The sequence below is a fragment of the Anoplopoma fimbria genome, chromosome 8, assembly GCF_027596085.1.
Source record: "Anoplopoma fimbria isolate UVic2021 breed Golden Eagle Sablefish chromosome 8, Afim_UVic_2022, whole genome shotgun sequence".
NCBI classification, from domain to species: domain Eukaryota; kingdom Metazoa; phylum Chordata; class Actinopteri; order Perciformes; family Anoplopomatidae; genus Anoplopoma; species Anoplopoma fimbria.
Window position 1 is genome coordinate 18638788 of NC_072456.1, and position 24501 is coordinate 18663288.

A 24501-nucleotide genomic window follows, 5' to 3' on the forward strand; every position below is an offset into this window, starting at 1 on the left:
TCACCACAGTGGCTAGTTAGAGCCACTGTGGTGGAAGTTTCAATTAATTTGATTTAGTTTGTAGCTTATTCTTTCAGAACAGATTTTGGAGAAAAAAAAATAACTGATACACAATAGCCCTGCAGTAATAACCATTGTAGGGATGCAGCCGACAAATATTATCATTATGATTAATCTCCTGATAATTTTCTCAATTCATTATGTTGTTTACAAAATATCACAAAATTCCCCTCCATGATTTTCAAAAAGACCAACAGTCTCAGAACACGAGGATTGTGAGTTTACTGTCATATAGTATGACAAAGAAAAGAAGATTATTTTCACAATTGAGAAACTGTAATTAAAGTTTGGTTGCTAAAATATCTTGAAAAATGAAAAAAAAAATGACTGAAAAAACTATTAATCAATTCAGCTATTAACATAGTTGCAGTTTAATTTCCTTATTTGATCGACTAATCTTCTTAGCAGTAATCAGCTGAATAAGTGTTCTTCTGTTACTTGGTTTTTTTATTAGGATTTTTATTTGGTTGTAGAATAAACTATATAAAGATGTTCTTTCTAGTGTCATTTCTTAACCAAATACAAAATGAACTTGTATTTCTTATCATTTGAAGACTAGCCTCGATTTAAGCTCACAGTTTTCATGTGGATTCACATACTGAACACATTTCATTAATTTGCAAACATATCTTATCATCTCTATAGATACATTTCTTGCATACTTATCAGCCGACATGAGTCAATACCGATATAGGACACATTTACATACATACAGTTATTTGCATACAAAATTGTCGTCGTTTTTTTAAAAAACAAATATTTTCAGGTGAATTTCAAGCAGCATAGAAGCAGAGAGATTTATGGCCAAAACAACATGGCTGTGTGTCTTGGAGCAGTGTAAACATTACACACTGCCTTGGCCCTGCAGCAAGGAAGTAAAAACAACCTGCCAGTAATAAGGAAGGTTAACACAGTTCCCTCAGATTTGCATAGCAATTATCCTCACAATGAAACCTGTCCCAACGATGGAATTTAACGGCACACTATACCTGGGAGTTTTCCCTACTAGCACCTACAGGATGGCTGAAACAGAGGACCAATAGAAGATAATATAATAGAAAAAAGTAGAACATTTGCCTTGTTTATCACATGGAGGTGCAGTTTGTGTGCTTGGATGGGTACGTACTGGTCTACTCTGCTCAGAGCTTGTTGAGCAGGCTTGTTAATCTGAGGAATGTTGTTACCCAGTGAACAGAGTAAATGAGGTCTTAGTGAGATTAAATGTCACAGGTCTGAAGGACTAAGGGTTGTGGAATCTAGTCAAAACAGATCTCTTTGTGGTAGTCACGCTGTCTGACGCCAACCGGACGCACGCACACACACACATGCAGTCTCTCTCATCGTATTCTCTTCACACTCTTGTCCCACCTCCATTCAGGTGCTGTGCATAACACCACTTTCTTTCCCTTTTTTTTTTTTTTTTTTTTTTTTTGCAGTGGGAGTAGAGGAAGTCAAGTGAATGGCTTTTTATCCCACTAACCTAGGTGGAGTGCAGTTTGGAGTCTACACATGCAGCACTTGAGCAGCACACAGCCGTTGTACTACGACTTCATTTCAGTAGGTGGCACTAAAAATAAACTCCAGCCAATTCACTTACTCCAAATGTCAAACCGGGACAAAGGGATACAACGTTGTGAATAAATAGTTGATTAAATCTGACCAGAGTGCAGGGAGATTTGGGCGATGTCAAACGAACATAGTGTGGATCTGTTAGCATATATACAGATTTCTGAGGTTGTACAGATTCATTGCTTCATTTAATGAATGCAAATAAATAATTTTAAATTGAGCGTGGGTGTCTGGTCATTCCTGAACATCTTCTTTTCACTAGTTCTGTATCTTACAAAGGCAGTATTCTCTACCGGAAACGTGGTATTTGCAACGCCGCAGTGCCTGTCATTAACATGTTGACACTTCTCTGTTTTATAACAAGCTCTGGGGCAGATTTTGGACGTTTCCACCTGGTATCTGGAAGTTGATTAAGACCGGAAGATATATGCAGATATGTGAATGACACAATGATGGGTGACAGTTGAAGAAAAACATGCACAGTCATTACGTCAGTGAAAGCTGTTCCTCAAGCCCTTAATGTCCCCGGGTACATCTTTGTGTCTTCTGGCAAAACAGCACATATCCACGTTTATAACATGGTCAGCAGCAGCACAACAGAATATATGCATTTCCTTTCTCTTTTTTTGTGCCTTCAGGTCCAGCAAGGTATTGAACATACGAATCAAGGCAAAGTAATAACTAATAGAAACCTCCTAAAGCTGGGAGGAAGTCTGTCCAATAACTTTATAAATTACAGACATAAAAAACATGAATTAATGAGTGTACATAAAAACATAATGAATGCAGGTGCTTCCATTCAGGGAACAAGGGGCAATTGATTTATTTGATTATGGATAAACTGAACCCCCTTTTCTCCCTTGTTACAGATTCCAATACCTCTACTCAACAAATGATATCTTGAATTAGCATCAGCCTCATCAAGGAAGCAGCAGTCAGCTGACATACAACAGCTCCTTGGAGAGAAGCAGCATTTATTTGTACCGTCGGCATTCAAACATCCAAGTTAATGAGTTACAAATGCACACATTTGTATTTCCCCCTCCTGCCTTCCCAACATAAATGTCTACAACATTAACTCCTGCTACATATTCTGTCTGTTTCCCCCCCCCACACACACACACATACATACACACAGATCCAGAAGGCAAAACAAACTCCCGCTCATTCTCTCTGCAGTCGCCTGAGCTGCAGCCTGTAAATGGGGGGGATTAATAAATGTGAATGGAGAGAGTCTCTTTCCTTTGTTGGCATGGAAGGCTCCGTAATTAGCTGCCTGGGGAGCCAGGAAGCAGGAACCTCCGTTCATCCTGTGTGTGTGTGTGTGTGTGTGTGTGTGTGTGTCCGTGTATGCGTGAGGGCATCTCCGTGTTTACGAGTGTGAGATGTCCACCGAGGAGAGGGTCATGAGCTTAAACAGACAAAACGTTCCTGGATTATCCTCTTCAAACGACTCCCTGTGTTACTGATTTACACTTTTAAGCACTTGCTGGTCCTGCACTTCAGTCCCTGCAGCCTGCAGCTGAGACAAACAAACAAACAAACAGACAAACAACGCCACCTCTCCCACTGTCTGATTCCCTTGTTGTGTCTCAATCGCACAATGCAGTCACAAGTACTGCAGGTTGTCATTAGAAGAAGAGGTTCCACACTAAGTCCTCTCATGTGGAGGATCTTCACATCCATCCTCTGAAGCCTCTGCAGACATGACTTCGGAAAAGGGAGATTACATAAACACACACAACAGGATACGCTGCATACACATTAGGGGCGGCTGTGGCGTAGTGGAGAGTAAGGTAGTTCTCCAATCAGAGGGTCGGGGGTTCGATACCCGGCTTCGGCAGTCGATGTGTCCTTGGGCAAGACACTTAACCCCAAGTTGCTCCCGAAGGCTTGCCATCGGTGTGGACTGGATGTTGCATGAATGTTAGTTAGAGTCTGATGGTGGCACCTTGCATGGTAGCCTGTCATCAGTGTGTGAATGGGTGAATGATATGTAATATACTACTGATTGTAAGTTGCTTTGGATAAAAGCGTCTGCTAAATGACTGTAATGTAATGTAACATTAACTATTGCTAAACGGAAGTTATGTATTTATATACATCTGCAGAAATGTCTGATTCAAATCAATGAATTCCCTCTTTACCTTTCATAAGTCAAAAGAGTTTCAGATGAACTTTACATGCAAAACACCGTATTAGAACTCATACTGCAGCAGGTCTGTGATGTGGAACAGGATCAGCTCTTCTTCCTGTACAGGTGCAGTGGGTGTGGGGGCGGATGACAGGCGTTGGTATTTTTGTGGCTCTTTTTCAAAATGTTAACTGAGCCGAGTTGTTTAATATGATAAACAGTGTACCTGCAAAACAGCACTGTCATTGTGAGCATGTTTTTAGCTTTTAGCCTCAAAGAGCTGCTAGCATGGTTGTAGAGTCTTAGTCTTGTTTAAAGTGACTTATCTATATAATGCATCTTGTACTACTGAATCTGTGACACTTCAGTTTTCTTTTGTGGGAGCAATTAAGTTTATCTTACATTATGTACATACAGTTTATTGATGCTATGCATGTATTTTCGTTCCTATGTATATCGAGCACTTTGAATAAGAACATTTCCTTTTGGATGAATAACTCTTAACCTGTCTTAGTTCCATTTTCTGAATGGGTTGGGGAGAAGCTGGAACTGAACTGTTGATCCAGGTGAATCAGCTGACTGTGTGAAACCACTTATCTGAAATAGGAACAGCGAGTAAGATGAAGGAAGCTGCTGACTATAACTAGATGTCAGACTAAGCCATTGATGAGGAAGACTAAAGCTTTTGGAAAGAACACCGCGGCCGGCTCAACACTATGATTATGTGCCCTATGATGCGTTCAGTGATCCGATAAATCTCCCACACAGACCACACAACTCATGTTGATAATCCATGTTGATAACGGCTGCCTTCCAGGTCGCCGGATTGATCCACGGAGTTCCAGTTTGTCTGTCTGCCTCTGTTAGCCTGTCTCGGTTTGATCAATCATCTCTGCCATTAAAGAAAATGAAACCAAAGGTACACTGAGCTATGTATAAAGCAGCTTGACATGCATTACGGGGGATTTACGAATCACAGAGGGCATACTGTATGTAAATCAGCTCTTCAGAGTCTCTTCCTGTACACAGTTGTACAGAGTCTCAGCAGCAGATTCAGTAACAAGTCATGCATGCACATGTTGTAAGATATTTAAAGCACTCATATGCTTTTCCCATTCTGCTTTTCTCATTTATGCTCCTCAAGGCTTTAGATTCATTGATTTATTATCATAGGAAGAGCTGATGAACTCTGCAGAAACACAGCATAACACTTACACACGTACATGTAATCCAGGAGTTATATTATGCTCAAGGGGGAGATAAAAAAAACTCTCATTTAATTAGATCAAATTCTGTAAAAAACACTACAAATTCACTATTTACTCACTTTTATAAAGACCATTTATATGTGCCAGTGGCAGCTAGTGGTAGTTGTAACATCCAGCTCAATGAAAAATAAATGGAAAAGAAAGGAAACTTAATTTTGTGCTGCAGCTTATTCAATTAGCTTCGATTGACAAAAAAATCTGCGACGATGGATTTTAATTTAATTTAATATACTTTATTTGGAACGTATACTAAAAAAATGTATAAGTAAAAAACAAACAAAAAAAATCAATAAATAACTGAACAAATAAGCAACATACTCAATCACAACTAACTTTCTGCCGATATCAGTCCCACAACTTAACCACAAGAAAAGGAAACCAATAACAACCACATCACCAGTTGCATACTTTACATTCCGCTTCCTCATTTCTGTACCTCGCCAAAATACCTATTTGTACATCTTTTTTAACTGTCTGATAATTTGACTTTGTTAATTTCTCTTTCTGGCCCAATCGAGGAAAATCACCCGACAACCAGCAAACAATTTTATAACTCTTTGTTTAGGTAATTTCTCTGTTTTTTGTTTCTTACATGTGGATATTCACTGGTACATTGAATGTGTTTGGGGTTTTGAACTGTTAGACCAACAAAATAATGAAAAAAATAATAATAATCATAAGTTAGCTTGGCTTCATTAAACATTATTTGTATCTAACAGGAAGTAAAGAGGCAGTTACATAACTCTCTTCAGCTGTCTGTTTTGAAATTAAGTGGTTAGAGCAAACGTGACAAAGGCCGATATTTCAACACGTAACCTTATTCCTGACATCTACTTCCTTTGGTACTATATGTCACGCTCACCAAATTAATTCCCCAACCACTTTGAAGATAAGGTGAGACATATAGCAGTTTATTTTCTTGAGGAAAAGGTTTGACTTCCTCTTTCAGACAGCTCTATCTGTGTCACAATGTCCTGAACTAGAGGACCCCTCAGTAAACCCAGCCCCCCCCCCTCCATCATGTGTGTTGTGTGTCCTTGTGAGTTCACCCCTGGTGTTTGTGTGAGACACTTAACCCTGGGTCACACACACACACACACACACACACACACACACACACACACACACACACACACACACACACACACACACACACACACACACACACACACACACACACACACACACACACACACACACACACACACACACACATCCCAGAGAGCCTTGTTTTCCCACACATGGACAACAACACACTTATCTATAAACAGATTAGACCATCAAGGTCACCTCTGCTGCCCACTCCTCTGTCTCTGTGCACAAACTCCCATCACCTGCTCTTTTTCCTTAAACTCTCAAATCTGAATCCAACTTCTCCATTTTTGACTTTCTTCTTTTTCCTGACCTCTGTGTCTTCTTCTCATATTTTTCTCTCCCTCCCCGTCCAGATTGTTTCAGCTTTTTTTTTGTCCTCCTTTGCTCCCCTCTATTTGTACTTGTTCTCACACTGATGAGCGGTTCAGGGGTCCACGAGGCCACGTGCAGGGCTAAAGGATTAGCTTTATCATTGATAAGGAACTGGGGTGGAGCGTTGCACGGCCAGCTTGAACCTGAATGCCCTTCCTGAGAGGATGTGTCAGTGACAGCTTTATCCACATGTTGTCAGAGTGACAGCGAGAGCAACATAAGTAAATACATAGGACAGTCAAGGTCAGGTCAATGTCACAGCACCCCGAGCAGCGAGGGCTCATGGGGGAAAAGTGCATTGGCTTTGGGAAGATAGTGTGTGCTGCACGACATCAAAGCATGGCTTACACACTCTGGGAGGAGGAAGATACAGAGATAAGCTGTTTTGTTGCTTCCTTTCACTGTGAATGGGTACACATGTACGTACACATGCAGGGCATGCAAAGAGCTCAGTTCTTAGAAACTTTTGTTCCAGAAGTAAGAAAATCTGATTCAAAACCACATTGACATTTGTAACTACGCTTATATCTAAAGTCACGTTTCTCAAAAGTGTCTTGTGTAGCTGCCGTTTAGATTAGGAGGGTAGTTTAAAAAAAAAAAAAAAACATAAAAAACAACCTAATATTGTTGTTTATTCAATGATAATGTATCGTCGGGGCTCTAATGAACATCAGACATTCACGCGCTACGTGTTGGCTGGACGGAAAAGGCAATACAATGAGTGAGTCGAGGGGTTGCCTCTAGCTCACGCATGCCTGTAATAACAGCAGATTGTTGTGTTTATTTGTAGATGATGTGCTTGTAGTTTTTTATGAGGGCTGTAGTTTTTCCTGTGCTTATATAGTAAAACACAAATACTTCAATTCCTTATAGCAGCTGCTGTGGTGGATGTCAATTTGTCTTAGAATATGAAAAGTAAACTCTCAATACACTTTTTTTTCTTCAGAAAGACCAATAAAAGAAATGCTGAATGAGAAATTGCATTTAATTACAGATGCAAATGGAGCAGGTTTGAATATGACGATATGACTTTGGCTTCACCTTGTTATATCTTTCCACTTGCTTTAATAAAATATAACTTGAGAACTCTAATAATTGACCAAATCAGTTGTAAAGATTTTTTTTTGCAAAGTGGTAGTTTGATTTTTGGACCACTTTTCTTTCTTTAAATAATATTGGTGAATGAATCCAGCTGTATTTATGTTATTATTTACAAGTAGATAAACAATTAGATGGATGTAATTTGCTGTAAAATGTTTAACTTATAGTTTTGATTGTCAACCCCGTTCTTTATGTGAAAACACCCACAGGGGGACTTGTGAGTGCAGATCAGAGAAGGGATGAAAATTCCCAGGATTCCAGTGACACAGGGACCCGACAATGATCCTCTGTGTCCTCCATGAATGGATATATCCGATGCTCTAAGGACTTAAATATTCATCAATGCAGCCTGAATCCTTGAGTGAGAAGAAGAGAGCAGGAAATTGTTGATAATGTTTGGATCAAGCCTTGTCTCTTATCAAATTCAAAAACATGCAATCGAAATGTATTTGCTCTTAACAACAAACTATAAGTAGTGATAGCAGAGGTTTATCATTAAGGGGTAACAAGTAAATAAAACGTTGAGTTTGCCTTACAAAAATAAACCTGAGCGGCTGATGCAGAATGTATTTTCTCATTGGCACACAGACCGACTGAGACCAAATAAGAGAAAGGGGGAAACACCTAATTACTTCCTGAGAGGGAGGCTTGGTTGTAGAATAAATGCAGCAGCATTGTATTAGTGTTTACAGAGGAAACACACTCAGCCGCGCACCACCCATTCTGGACGTCAAATACATCACATCCAAGGTGAGAGCTACTTCTTCTGAGAGGATCAAAGACAGACTGCAGCGTTCATGACACCATCAGTTACAGGGAGAGCATGAGACTAACTGCTACTCTTAGATAGGAACCTGGCTCGCCCACCCTCCTCCCCCCTTGTGAACCGACTCTTCCCCAAACAAAATTAGTAGCAACATAGCTGCCAAACAAACTGGCCGAATGCTTGATTAGTTTCCTCTTCCGTCTGCCTTTTGCTATTGTTATCGACCCCGTGGAGGGCAGCCTAAGTACTGTCCCCGAGTTCTTGTCAGTTGTTTGACAGAGAGGTCAGAGTGTGTGTTTGTGTGTGGCCTGTTCCTTTTCCGTCCCGGAGCAGCAGAAGAGGGGGGGGAAGCCATCAAGGCTTTAAGTATTCGTTCTTCCCAAGTCCTATTTCCAGCCACAGCCCAGGGGCATGCTACTCCAACATCCTGAGACTCAGGCCTGACTGACCACAGCGCTGCTCTGTGACCCCCAGAGGGCCAGCGCTCTGCACACTGAGAATGGGAGGAACCGGGGGGGGGGGGCAGGCCGTGTTGTGTCTTAAAACTTCCCAGTATGACAATAATAAAAACAGTGTTTGTTTATGTTCTCACACGGATAGGGGATGGGGAAGTTGAGGGATCGGGGAGGTAAGATGAGTGTAAAAGTTCAGCGAGGGGTCTGGGAGTCAACAAACAAACTGTCGCTTTATACTTACGCAAGCTGGAATTACTGTAATGTAGTGACATTTACTTGACAGAGTGTAAGCGTTTGTGTGTGTTTGTGTGTATGTGTGTGATGATTGCATGCCTGAAAGAGGCCGGCTGTGTGGGAGTACAGTGTGTCTAGTCACTATAAATAACCCCAAGTTTGAAAACATGTATAAGGAAAAAAATAGCCCAAATTAGGACATCAATATTGAGTGTGCACGAAAATAACCAACTCCATCAAGCAGGTAGGCTGAGATTAGACAGGTGATGATTGGGAACATGATGTAACCGTATCAGCAGCAGATGTTCCTGCATTTATTTAATAAAGTGGACTCAGTTTAAAGTGGCCAAAAGTTTCAGAGACACTTTTCTGTAACCGTTCTTTTTCTGTGACAGATTCATTGTCCCAAAATAAAACAAATAAGTTTGGTTTCTTTTATTTATGTATTTTTTGAGTCAAAATATTATAAATACTAAGGACATATATTTAAAAATGTCATGCAACTTTATGGCTCTTAATTTCCTTAACCAAACTGTCACACTTTGCTTTGTGACTGTTGATGGTCAGATATAAAAACAAGACTCACCAAAAAACAGGACTGTAATGATGCAGAAACTGCTGGAATGCAGGTAAACACAAAGTCAAGTGAGTTCTACAACAAACAAACAAACAAACAAACAAACAAACAAACAAACAAACAAACACAGCACATTCTCATTCCAACTTGCTAACGTTCTTCTCAGACCCCCATGGCCTCACTTTGAAACGCACTGGGTAGACCTGCGCACGGTCACAGTAAACACTTGGTTAACGTTGTGAATTCAAACAAAAACACTTGCCTAGGTTTAGGCAACAAAACCAAAGGTCAGGTTTGGGCTCGAAATAAGTACGTAAACTAAGTAAAATGTAAACATTGTAACATAAGTAGAGAAGACATGTGTCAGGTGTCTGGTCATAAACCAAAGTGTTGGACACTACTGGACCGGCCAATTGACATCTTATTTGGTCTCACGGCTAAAAACATTCTGGAGGAGGGTTTTGTAGATGAAGCAAATTTTAAGCTATTTGGCCACAATGACAAGAGGTATGTTTGGAGGAGGAAGGGCGAGGCGTTCAAATCTGAGGACACTGTAGCAGCTGTGGAGCACGGTGGTGGTGGTCACCGGTGGAGCTGGTGCATTAATGAAGAAGAAAGATTAATACTGAGTTCTTCGGGACAAAATCAAACCATCAGCTAGAACGTTAAACCTTACACGTTATTGGATGCTTTGGGGATGTCTAAATCAAGCTAGAATTAAGCTTTTGCACTGGTCTTCCCATAGTCCTGATCTTAAAATATGTGGACTGCCCTAAGAAGTTTAGTCCATGCAGAAAACCAACACATTTGGTCAACAGCAGACTTTTGCCAGAAGCTTGTTGATGGTGAAAAGTGATAAAGAACATGCATACTTACTATTTATAGTAATATATAATATATACTTGTATATAATATATACTTGTTGTTTATAATCATAATCCCCATACTGTTATAACACACATGTCCCTTACAAGTATATTTAACGTTTCTATAACTCTATTCAATCTTTTGTCTTCTCTCATGTTCAGCCATATGGATTTCCTCTGTGTTTGGAGTGGATCAGCTGATAAGGATTGTTGCCGTATTTGAACATCTCTGAACAATGTGATCAATAGCTCTGCCAGTGTTCTTCCATTTCCTATCAGCAGCGCTGGTGCTCAGAGAACAGGAGGGTCAGGCTTTAACTCGTCAGTGTCAATCACTGAACTGAAGTTGAACATCGCACACGGCAGAATAAAAATATAGAAGATGTTCTCACTTTCCTTTAGCAGCAGCCACAGTTAGTGCCTAATTTATCCCACTGACTTGCAGCAGCCATGGAGAGGGTTTAGCCAAAAGATCTCTGAGCTACTAAATAAAAACCCTCCGACGCAGAGCTTAAGCATTACAACTGCAGGTCAAGGTTTCTCACGACCTTCTTCTCTGCTGTGATGTTTTATTCAGCATTAACTATTCTCTTCTGCTGCAGTGTGAGATGCACTGAGGCAGAAAGGGGGAGACAGGGGAGAGGGGGAAGAAGGATTGGGAAATGTGTAAAAATGGGTGAGAAACTGAGCGATACACGTAAATAACAGATGAGAGAGAATACAGTATCAGTATCTGTTACAGCAGCAGTGACATTTACTGAGAAGTGCAATGTTCTCACCAAAGCAACTGAAGCTGCTAACGACACCTGGCCTCCAGAGAAACTGATAGTATTAATACCCTCAGTGTAAAAGTTTGCTATATTGGTGTCTTAATTATCAGAAGTGGTGAGAGAATTATTCAGATATTTTTCTAAAGTAAAAGTAACAATGCAACAGTTTAAAAACACTGCATTCATATCATACTTTAGTAAAAGTGCAGAAGCATTATCAGTAAAATTACCTTCAAAATGTACTTAAAGTATCAAAAAAGTATTTGTTACACAGACAAACATGACTGTGAGTGTTATATTGTTATAATTCTGGATTATTGTTACTGGTGTATTATTGTAAAAGTAGCATTTTACTGTTGTAGTTGGAACTGATTTTAGCTACATTATTTACTGGTATTTCTACAGGTATTTTAATATTTTAAAGTCATTTTACAAAAATAAAGGAATCTTATGTTTTAAGGGTAAAATCTATATCTGCAAAATAACCTCAACTCTCAGATAAATGTAGTGGAGTAAAAAGTATAATATTTTCCTCTAAAATCTACAAGTATAAAGTACCTGGAAATTGTAAAAACAGAAGGTTATCTGATATCTTACTGTAAATACAAATGATTGTTCGTCCTATGTGGAGATATGTTGCTCGACTATTGTATAAATCTATTATTCACTCAGTCCTCTACCATTGTATTTATAATTACAACCTGGTATTAGATACCATTATTTTAATAAATAACTGTTAAATATGTTAAATTTTGTTTCTCAAAGTTAAGAAAGTAATGTTTAAGTCAAGCCTGATGTTGCCTTACACATTAAATAATGATCCCAGTGACTTCCACACAGCGAGGCACAGAGTTTATTAATTAAACACTGGTATTGGATCTGTAATCCATATCTGCCGATACCTAAAGGCCAAGTATTGATATTGGTATTGGGACTGAAAAAATCTGAGTGGTACATATCTATAATGCTGTTATATTTCACTGGTCTCCAAAAATACATCTTTCTGCAGCCAAAAGTATCCAGCAAGTCAAACATCCTCACCCTGCAGGAGGAGTAAGGCGGTTCATCCATTCATGAATGGTTTTGTGTTGAACTAAAACACAGTTCTGCGAGCACAGTGTTTGTCTCACTGGTTTCCAGGAGCCACAACCTTTTTTCTATACCTGAAGATGCTCACTATTGTATGCATCCTCTACCCTGTCTCCCCCCACTGAGACATCCAGTCATTTAACAAGACAGAAGGAACAGAGAGAGAAAATAATCAATAGTTATTTATAAAGAGCCGGAGTTAGCCTGACAGCCAAACAAGCAGTATTGCTCTGGATTGGTTGGAATATGATGGATTTGAGAGGAGAGTACTGTCTACTCCACTTTTACCCATGTGGAGGCAGGATTAGTGCACTCACACAATGGGATGGAAAATATGATGGAACACAATATGTTACATTTACAAAATAAAATGATTTGCAACAGAGTAAGAATGTCTGGTATTGAAATCACAACATTCGCTGTTTGGGCTTCATTTTCTCAGAGGCAACACTGAGAACGCAACACGTTGCAGGAAACCTTGGAGACAATTTTTTTTTGCAAAAAATGTGGCACTTTTGTATTTGTAATTAATCACGATCCATCTGGTTGGCCTTGACATACCAACCCAGTGGACAAAACATGAGATGAATGACGTTGAAACTACCCTTGAAAGAAACCTTGGTCTCCAACATCCTAACAAATAACAGCTCAGCCAAGGATTCAGGCCTTTTATCAACACAGTATTTTACACACAAACACACACACACACACACACACACACAGACAGATATTTGATTATGTCCGTATTCAACTCAAAAGCAGTTTCCCTTGTTTTGGGTACATTTTGTGGTTTCACAGTTTTGTTCATTCACATAAAAAAAAACACATACAGGTTTGGTTGGAAACTAGAGAGAAACCTGGCAGAAGAAAGCAATAACAGAAAGATTTTACACACACACACACACACACACACACACACACACACACACACACACACACACACACACACACACACACACACACACACACACACACACACACACACACACACACACACACACACACACACACACACACACACACCCCTAATCTGCTACCCTGAGGAGCCTCCCTTGTTTCAGGAGGGGCCCTGCACCTGCTGTGGCAGCTTGGGGTGAAAACGTTGAGGAGGCCCAGAAGAGGTGCGCTTGGTTCCAACTTATCACTTTTGTTAAACAGCGCATTATTCCTGGGATGAACCCAAGACCCACCCCTCACCCCCCCAAGGACACATCCCAGTCTTGGCTCCAGCCTCAGGCCGAGCCCAAAGCCTCAACCTCTCCCACTTCATGTTGTCTACAGCACCTTTACGTCCTTGACAGTTTACACCCTCAAGGCCTCCTCCCCGTCTGAGCAGCGATTTTCCAGATCCAAATCTCAACTCAGAGAAAAACAAGCGCTGTATCCAAGACACCTGCGACTTCTTTCCTCATGTCCCAGTTCCAGTTCTAAACACCAGAAATAGTTAGACAATTTAGGAAATACGTTTTTTTGCTTTTTGCACGAGATGGAATTGCACTCTCAATTTAATAAGAAGCTACAGCCAGCAGCCATTAGCGTAGCTTAGCATAAAGACTGGAAATATGGGAAAAAAGCCATCCAGGCTCTGTCTGAAATATTTGCATCACATGTTCCTTTATAACAGTGTGGCGTCTTTAAATGACTTGTTTTGTCTCACAAACAGTCCAAAACCCGAAAAATATTTAATTTTGTATAATATAAAGCAGAGAAAAGCAATTAATCCAGAAAACTTCCTGCAGTCTCTGCTGTTTGCAAAAAACTTTAAAATGGTAAATTGACACTTTAACACATTAGTTTTAGTACAGACTACATAAACAAGATTACATGTGTTAAATAGTGAGCTTGAGAGGTGTATTTTTGTTGCCTTTGGACAAAGCCAGTCTAGCTTTCCCCCTTGTCTCCGGTCTTCATGCAAAACTAAACTAACCTGCTCCAGTTCCAGGTATCAAACCCTTAGCAAGAGAGCATAAAAGCATTTTTACCCAAAATACAACTATTCCTTTATGGCCAAGCAAGTGGACAAGCTTTTCTCCTCAGTATCAAGCCACAAAGCCTCCTGTATTACCAGCAGCAGCCGTGTTCTCCAGTCCTTCCCGCTGGGAGATCCTGAATCCCTGAAAGGTGAAGGAGCAGAGAACCAAGAAATGAAATCTCCCAGCAGCAGCGCTACCTGGACTCTATACATCAAAGAGCCGAGCGGAATCCAGCAGGGAGGTTGTTTCGTTCACTGGGGACTCTTTCAGCGCCACACTGCCTGACAAATAGGCCTGAAGGTTCAGTGCCTTAACCCACATGTTGACACTAGGCTGCTAGTGATACAGCAATAAGGGGGCTGCAGAGGATGGCATACTGGTCTTCAGGGTGCAATAAACACACGTGCATGCACAGGCGAAGAGCACACAGGTGCGTACAGACACACACACACTGTGTTATGGCTGCTTGGTTTATCTGTGATCTACTTCCACCAGGATCCTCAGCTGTCACAGATACAGCAAGAGAGGTGAAAGTGGTCCTTCTCGGTGCTTCGGGCACTTGAACGCTCCACAACAATGCTGTACATGTGAGTGAGTGCGAGAGAGAGTTTTGAGATGAGCCCTCACTAGACAGAGGAAGAGCCAGAGACACAACAAAACCACACAGACAGACATAGATACAGAAACAGTCTCACACACACACACAGAGGGAGGCGGGTCGTGGTGAGGGGAAACAGTAACGGCAAAATGAAAACAACATGAAACGTCCACGGCACCTGTGTCGACAAGAGAGATCGAGAGATTGATGATCGACACTGGTGCAGCGAAGACACAGACTTCAGCAAATAAAGGTTTTACTGCTTTAATATAAGTTTACCAATGCAGCGGTGCCTTGTAAACTGTAATACTGCTCTGTGGATAAAGGTTAACTGCACCGGAGCTGGTTTGATTTACTACTTTCAACACTATTCTGGGGGATAGAACAGTAAAACATGACTTATTTCCATCACTGTCCCTGGTGCTTTAACGCCACTAACTTGTATCTAGTTGTACACACGATTTCCATATCTGACCTAAGTAATACGGGAAATTACAGACTAAAAAAATGTGAAATTAAAACCATAAAAAGCAGTCAATAAAACGAAATAAAGGAGTTTATTGACTCATGGAGATTTAACTGTAAATTGTAAACCACTCCTATGTGAGTGAGAGTAAAGACAGAAGCAGATCAGTTCTGTTCTCCATGAATCGGAGTATGTGTGTGCGAGATAGTGAGTCACGATAGAAGCTTAATAAGTGAAGCCTTTTTACGCTCCCATTAGGTCATTAAAATTACAACACATTCTACACTTTGGCAAGAAGCAAAAAAGACACACACACAAAAAAGAAAAGCCCTCTTTACCCTTATGCTCCCTGAAGGAAGTAGTGGAAAAAAAAAAAGAAAGAGAATTAAAGGAAAAATCTCCTTCATCTCTGTAGGCAACCCAAATCCTCACTGTAGCTGCAGCCAAAAACTAAATTAAAAAGACGGAGTGTTGATGTTTAACAGCCGCAGCGCTGCGCTGAGAGGGGATGGAGGTTCTCTCATGCTTAACAATTTCTCTGCTCTCTGCTGTTTGGAAAGATCAAACCTATTTTAAACATACTCACACACTTACACTCACACACTAACACACCAGCTCAAATATCAGCAGGCATCAAATTATATTCCTTGTTTCTTACTCCTAAATTATGATTTTTTTTGATCAATTTATTAATTTCACAACAGTTTTTGGGATCCCAGGTTGCTGTCTATCCGTTACCCAAAAGTTGTTAACATCTATGGCTTGAAACTGATTTATAAAGCAGTGGGAATAATTCCTTAACTATTCATAACCAATGTAGGAAGATACATTGAGATATTTTACTTCAAGTTAATAAGTGTAGCAAACCCACACTGGAAAAATTCTCCCATACAAGTAAAAGCCCTGCATTTAATAATTTTACTTAAGTACGGCAGAATGTTCCCTGTCAAACTATTATATAATGTAATTAAATGATTATTATAAATGATGAATTACTGTGTTACTGTGTTTGTTGGGTAGTTTGGATACTTAAATCTACAACAATGCATCAAATTCTATAAGCTAATCAGTTAATTACAAGTAACTATTCGGAAACACTCAGGGAAAATACCGGTGTTATTCTTTTTACAGCTGGTTTAAACTTATAACTGCTTCATAAAGGCTCTAATTTCACAATGGCACTGAATTGATTCAGCTCAATTTACAAGCACTATTTTCAGGGTGTCCCTGTGGGAAAAGAGTGCAGGAAGGAACCCATTCAAGTTTCCGGGGTCAAAGGTTAAAAGTGCCATTAATGAGCTCCAAAGATCTAGAGGCATTTGCTGAATATAGTAACTGGTTCTTAACATGTCCCAGACTCTGGAGTCTGTGTAGGAAACTGAGATGAAAACAGTCTGTTTCAGCTAATGGGATACTAGAACCATAATGAACGCGAGAAACCGCGGCGCTGATGAAGTCATGTTCTTGTAGCTGCAGCCTCAGAGAGCCAATCATACACAGTTAGAGCATTAGCAAAGGCCTGAGAATGGAGGCGCAAACAGCTGTGATTTAACTGAGGGATGATGATCCTCCGCAGTGACACAACCTCATTTGGTCTCCTGGTGGGCTGCATACCTCGGCTTCCAGCAGGCAAAATACCCCCCAGGGATCCTAAAATACACGGCAGGCCTCGGCCCAGCCAGCCAGCCAGCCAGCCAGCCAGCCAGCCAGCCAGCCAGCCGTGAGGAGGGGCGGCAGCCGGGGGGGAGAGAGAGAGAGAGAGAGAGGAAGGGCCAGGGGGAGAGCTGCAAGCCTGGACAAGCCAGTCCTCTCCACAGTCCTCAGATGACAGTCAGACTGACAACACAGCAGGAATGTTAACCTCCGAGAAGCTCTCTCAGTGCGTCTGTCCGCCTGAAATTCACAGTTTCCAAGCACTGATCCCCAAATGACAACAGGCTAAATCTAGTAGGAGCAAAAGCGGACAAACGCACAGATTAGCCAGAAGTCACATTAAGCCACTGTGTGATTTATTTAGCCAACTGCCTTTATTTAGCCATACTTCAGTCCTCAGATCACTTCTAAATGAGTAGTGGGGTTAATTTAGGAATGTAATGTAATGTAATTTAGGATCCACGGCTTGATCCGGCCACGAGGGTCATGGAGGTCACTTCTCTGTTCATATGTCAGTGATGTGACTGACACTCTGTGGACACATGAAGTCACTGCATCAGACATTTTCAACAACAGAGGGCGCAATTCGGTATTTTTTTTTTTTTTTATCATGAGGAGAAGTCACACAGTTCCCTCAGTTATTATGCTAATATAATATAAGGAAATGTTGATAATTTAGAGTCTTTGTAGTAGTAGTTTCATGGAATTCCTTTCCTGTGATTGTATGCACTATTAAAAACAGCCACTCTGAATGACACGCGGTTACAGTCATTTTAATGAGAACAAAATCTTACTTCATCAACATCAGCAGTCATCACCAACATAACACACATCATCACCTGATGGACATTTATGGAATAAACCACCAACACATACAGACTCATCAACAACAAACTGGACTGGGGGAATTCGGACATATTGAGGAGTGGTGAACTGATAACTTACGGCACAAAGATCTAAACTTCCTAAAGACGAATGTCTCCAACACTAAACGCAGAAGATGAAAAATTGAACTGATGCTTGGAATCTGTTTTGCAATTTATATTAATACTACATTTTAGTAAAATGTTTTAACCCCCTTATTTAGCATTAATAAGCACAATAAAAACATTTAATGAATGGATCATAAACACACTATATTGACTAGAAACAGATAATGAATGATAATATAGTAAATATAATCATAATAATGTCTTCATAGAAGTTAGAATTGTTGACAAACACTTAAAAATGTCCTTTTAGCAACAGTATAGTGTTATAAAACATTTATTAAACATTAATATTGTGCATATAAATGCCAAATAGGGGCAGTTAAAGTAACGTTTTAGCACACCCACAGCTGTTTTTAAGTCTATTTTTTTTACATGTTCAATTAACCCAATATAGTGGAGAAACTGTGGCTAATAAACAGTAGAGGATGGACGGCTCATGAACTTTTTAAGATGCATGCATGGCGAAAACATTTTTTCTTCTTAGGTTGCACTAAGTGAGAAGTGCACACATGTATAGAATGGCTAGCAGCCTACCTGATGAGGGATTAAAACAATTAAGGCTCAGCCCGTGCCGTTTGGCTTTTAAGACTTATGTTGCTGCTCGCATAAACCCTCCAACAAGAAGCTCTTCACCTCGATTAATGTTATATCCTGTTAAGAAAAAAGGTACACCGATGCTTCAAACCACATTTTTAACTTCCATCAGCTTGTCTAGAGGAAGAATTTTTGTTTCAAAAGTGCAAATGTTTCGATTGTTTTGGTTCTGACCACTACTGATCTGCATCTCACACACACAGACAAGCTGTGCAGATCTACGAGGCCTATGTAGGTACTTCTCTGTAAACACAGGAGGGCGTAGCGGTAAGAGTTCGGGATTGTAGGCGGTCATCATCGAAGTCTGGGGAAGATCCTGATGAAGAGGATCATGCTGATGAAGCTGAAGGAGACCAGGATGAGCATCAGCCACAGGAACCAGTTGACGGACTTCTTGGTGTGCTGCTCCAGTCGCTCCGACTCCGTCTTCAGCTTCTCAAAGTTCATGTCGGCCTGACGCATGGACTGGCTCAGAACCTGGGAGGGAAGGGAACACACAACTGATGTAAAAACACAGATAAATGTACACACACACACACACACACACACACATTTACAACTCAGCTTTCTTATTCAGACATTATTAGATTGTTTTTAATGGCAGCAGGAGCAGAAAATGTTTGAGGAACCGAAGAATAAAATGATACATAATAAACTTCCAAAATACATCTACTGCATGTCAAACACCATATCCCACAGAAAAAGTTAAAATCTGACATTTAAAAACATATTGACAAAAATTTTACATTACTTAGTCTTTTAATTTAATCTCATCATTTTGCTCATATTATCCTACAATCGGTCTCTTTAATAAAAACTACAACAGCCATCCACCATCCAGTCACATGCCTCCGTCTCATCTTGCTTCAATTAAAGAGCTTTGCCTATTGGTGTGGTGATGTATGAATATGGGTGTGGTTTCCACTTTCAAAACATTCTGACTTGACGAAGATCCATGTAGGATCAAAACTTAGTAATTAATTATTTTTTTGCGGAAAGGAGAAGTGTGCATGCGTTACCTTTTTCCTTGTTGATGCTGTTCTGAAAGACTTGCACCTATATTTTACGCGCGTATAATTAATCTCATTCAATAATTACTGTATTTCTTGTTTCTCACACTCAGTCAGCCGGTCAAATAAATGCAGAACAAAGTGTATCTGTTATCACTGACTCGTCACACAGCAGCCGTTAATCATTGGTTAAATATTCAGGATATTCCCATAAACAAATTTTATCTTTCCTCGTCTCTGATGAACCTCGGTCTACAAATGAAACGTTAGCGGAAACAGACAGGGTGACGTATTACTGCGTTAAAGCTTTGTTTAGTCATTATTTTGGCCGGTGAAACTTTTGTATGACATGAATAGTTTACATCCGAGTATCCCTGATGTGGTAAATACAGTTTGATGAATACTGCGATGCTTGCAGGTGTCTATCCAGTTACCTGGTTGTCCTGTTTGATGATGTTCTGTGCTGCCAGAGTGTTGTTCTTCAAGTTTCGGGCCAGGTTGAGCATGTCCTCGGCAAGTTTCTCTTGCAGGTTGTGGTGGTGGTGCAGGACGGCCTCCAGCTCTGCAGCAGACTGACGCTCATCCAGTGGAAAACCTCTGCACACGGCAAGACAACATTTAGATTTTACTGTAGGCACAGTCACAACTAAATGTGATAGTCTACCATTGTGTAAAAGCATTAAGCAGTGAGGAGGGAGTTATGATTAACATATCTGGAAATCAGTCTAAACTTTTCAGTAGCTACAGTTGTTTTTTTACAGTTTTAAAGGAAATAAATAAATACAGTATAATGGAAAATACATCTTTAAGACAATACATGATATGTGCAGCTTTACCTTCTGTTTCGCAAGTCTGTTTCCGATGTGCCTATAGAGAGGAAAGGATAACGTCATCTTCATTGTACATCACTCTCAATCGGATTACTGGCTTGGTTAAATATAAAAGTATAATTTTTCAGTTGAAATACTTGATTCAAGAAACCTTTGAATCTGAAAAGATAATGTCTTACCGTTGCCTGAATGTGCCTGTCATGAAACAAAAGAAGAAAATGTATAAATTTGATTGAATGGGGCCTTTATTATTTGTTTTCTCAGTCTAGTTTTTCTACCAAACCTTTAAATATTTCATTTGAAGGTTAAAATACAGTCCAGCCTGGGGGTAAAATGTCAAACTTTTAAATGGTAAACAAAGTGCAAATGGAGTACTAGATGGAGGTGGAATCATTAGTGAGTAAAACAATGCAGATGTTATCCATCGGTTTTTATTTCCACAGTGTGTAAATCTCAGCAGTGAACCTTCATATCTTGACTAATCAGGAGTCTACATCTCAACCTACTGTGCCGAGCAGCTCGTCCCTCATCTCTCCGGTGCACCGGGCCTTCGTCTGCATGTGGACGGTTTTAGAGGTAGGCATCCTCTCATTGGCTATAGTGGGTGTTCGCCCGGGGGCGAGGAACTGATTAGCCAAAGCCTTTTCTGTTGCTGAAGACTGTGAACAATAACAAGAGAGAGATGAGATTAGAAAATTGTGTAAACAGGAGGGAAAACAGGATATGACTGTTTTGTGTATTTTTAAGTTTGTGGGATAAACAGTTCATATAACAAAAATAACAAAGAGATTTTTTTAAACACTGCCATAAATATCCAACTGACAAAAACACCTTCAGCATATAATATAGAAATAGTGTCACTGACCAGTTTCTCTGCCTCAAGGAGTCCTTTGAGAAAATCTACTTTTCTTGAATATTCAGTCAGTATTTCTGTTGTTGGTTTGCTGAAAAAACCCAAAAAAACACAAGTTGTTATTGACATGTGTGTTACAAATGAGCAATAATGAAACCTACATTGAGATACATGAGCGTTAAGAGAGATGGTACCTCAGGCTTTTCCTCAGAGCCACCAGCATCTCCTCCAGGGCACCAACATACTGGAGGACACAAAACAAAAAAGCAGTGATAGTAAATACACATTATGTGACATGTGTTTGGAGGATTACATAGTTTGAAACAGACATGAACTTTGATGCCAGAGCTGTCACTTTTCTTTTTTAAACAAGGCAAGCATATATATATATATATAGTTAGTTGGGACACTTAGCCAAAACTAATGCAGTAAATGAACAGCAATAAATCCTACCTTTAAAAAGAAAAAAGGTTATATGTTCAGTTGTTTTTTGAGAGTAGTCGATAGATGTTATGGTCATTCTGGCCGCATGATTCATTTAGTCAACTCTCACTGTTACAATTAGTGTGGAAACAACTTTTTCTTTTAAATCAATACAGTTCCACAGCCTCACAAACTGCAACTCCAAAATGTTTGTAAAAAGTTGAATCAACACCTTGCTATAACAGTTATAACATTATAACCTTCATAAAGAGAGGATTTGTTGCAGGATTGTAGACCTCATTAGTGTTACCAAATAAACTGGAAACTTATATAAATATACACATACAGTACCAGTCAAAAAATAAAATTAAAAAAAGGAAAACCATTGAATGAGAAGGTGTGTCAAACTATTTGACAAATATATATATATATATACACATATACATGGTACATATATATATATATATATATATATATATATATATATACACACACATATATATATATATATATATACATATATATATATATATATATATATACACACACACATATATATATATATATATTATATATATATATATATATTCTCATTCAACTACTTTGAAGAAGCTAAAATATAAAACATTCTGGTTTGTTGAGCATTTGTTTGTTTACCACATAATTCCATATGTGTTCCTTCAATATTAATCTACAATGTAGAAAAAAATTAAAGTAAAGAAAAACCATTGAATGAGAAGGTGTGTCCAAACTTTTGACTGGTACTGTATGAAGATATTACTAATTCTGTGTGACTGTGGGTGAAGCACTGTGAGATATTAACGCGACTGTTAGCTGTCATTAATACAGTAGCTAAGCTAACATAAATCAACTGTAACACTACAGCTAAATGTGTTTACTGTGTAACATGTGTCGGAGAGGTTAACACCACAGAACAGATAGCATCTAATCAAACCCTGCCAGTGGGTTCAGTGGCGACGTGGCTACCAGACTCAGCGGCGTGAAGCTGCAGCTAACAACAACAACAGCCATGCTAACTTAAAACGTTAGCTGCTGAAGGTCAGAGGTCAACGACACAGCGACCCGCGTCATCACGTCGTCTTACCTTTTCTAACCTCCATTCGGTTTCTCCTCGTTTCTCAGAAGCGATAGATTCACAGCGGGACAATAACCGGATAAAATTGATTTCTAATCTTGAAGCCATGTTTGAAGCTGACGCACCGTCGCAGCATTACGACGTCAGAGGCTCAGTGATGACGCGGGAGGAGCGTCACGGGGGAGCGTCCAACCCATGCGGTCTGTGGTCCAACCAGCGTTTTTCACAGCGATTTATTCAGTGGATTGCGTTGATAGGATTCCCAATGTAATGTTTTTTTTTTTTTTTTTTTTATAAATAAAGGATTTTTCTCTGAAACGCTTAATTCAGTCTCCTTTTTGTTTAAGGTTGAGATTTATGTCAATAAAAACTAAACAAATGACAAATACATTTTATTTTTGCTCATGTTGCCTGTATCATTCATCTGGTTTAGAAAAGTTTTTGGGGTAGACGTGATATATCTCTCTTTAATTTATTTTTATTTAGGATAATTTAAACTCATCTATTTCTGACAATGATTAACATGATCATTCGTATGTGTAAATATATTATTATAGCAATTGGAGAAAAGTAAGCCCTACTTTTGTTGTGTTTATAAAGATTTCATTTCCAAAAAATGTACGGCGGCTGTGACTCAGTGGAGAGCAGGGTCGTCCTCCAATCAGAGGATCGGCGGTTCGATCCCTGGCTCCGGCAGTCCATGTCGATGTGTCCTTGGGCAAGACACTTAACCCTGAGTTGCTCCCGAAGGCTGTGCCATCGGTGTATGAATGGGTGTGAATGATTAGAGAGATCCTGATGGGCAGGTGGCACCTTGTCATGTGTAGCCCCTGTCATCAGTGTATGAATGGGTGTGCATTTTAATGGGGTGAATGATTATGTAATGTAAAAGCGCTTTGAGTGGTCGGAAGATGATTAGTAAAAAGCGCTTTAGTGGTCGGAAGACTAGAAAAGCGCTATACAGTCCATTTACCATTTACCATTTACTCTCACCTAGTGAAATGTCAAGACACATTCTTGATTTATGCCCCTTTTAAGGCCTTTCTGCTCTTTGTTCTTTTTTTATTCTTATGACTTTCAGTATATTTTATATAAATCCCTTTTTTTATTTATTTAATTTGTATTTTTTCTCTGCGAGATGTCTGTTCATAAAAACGTGTTCAATAAAATAGAAAACTATCATCTGATTGAGAAAAGAAGTTCCTCAAATAATACCAGTTTAACTAATAAGAAAAGGGCCTGACAGAGATCATTTATGAGATTTATGCCATTCATGTTTTTGTGCCCAATCATTCCTAAACCTCTTGAACCAAGACTGTATGTGAACCCAACTGATGAGGGGGGAGCATGAATAATACAGGCCAACTGTGAAAAAGAATGTATGCTAAAAAGTTCACTTGCAAGCTTATAGCTTTTAACCTGATATCACTTACAATACTAAAAAACTAAATTGCTTTTTTTTTTTTCCTTACTGTTATGCTTAATTACCTGAGGTCATATTTGTCTGCTTTTATTCTCCTCCAGTGACTTGTATCATTTAGTGACACCAGGGTTTGAGACTCCACTGTTATATGCTGTACATTTTAGGCATCTTTCATTTTTCTGTGCTTATAAATTGTATGTTTACCCTATTATGTAGGTTATGTATTTCTTGAAT

At 39.5% G+C, this 24501-nt stretch overlaps 1 protein-coding gene across 1 annotated transcript; it reads right to left on the reverse strand.

The window, feature by feature from the left end:
• Positions 1-17803: 17803 nt before the first annotated feature.
• Positions 17804-23033, reverse strand: use1 (unconventional SNARE in the ER 1 homolog (S. cerevisiae)). Its single transcript, XM_054602972.1, has 8 exons — positions 22854-23033; positions 21520-21569; positions 21338-21416; positions 20979-21131; positions 20652-20667; positions 20479-20509; positions 20077-20239; positions 17804-19109 (listed from the first exon to the last, which is right to left on the reverse strand). Exons 1-8 carry the CDS (start codon positions 22950-22952, stop codon positions 18927-18929), a joined length of 774 nt encoding a protein of 257 aa, XP_054458947.1. The 5' UTR covers positions 22953-23033; the 3' UTR covers positions 17804-18926.
• Between the last annotated feature and the right edge of the window lie 1468 nt (positions 23034-24501).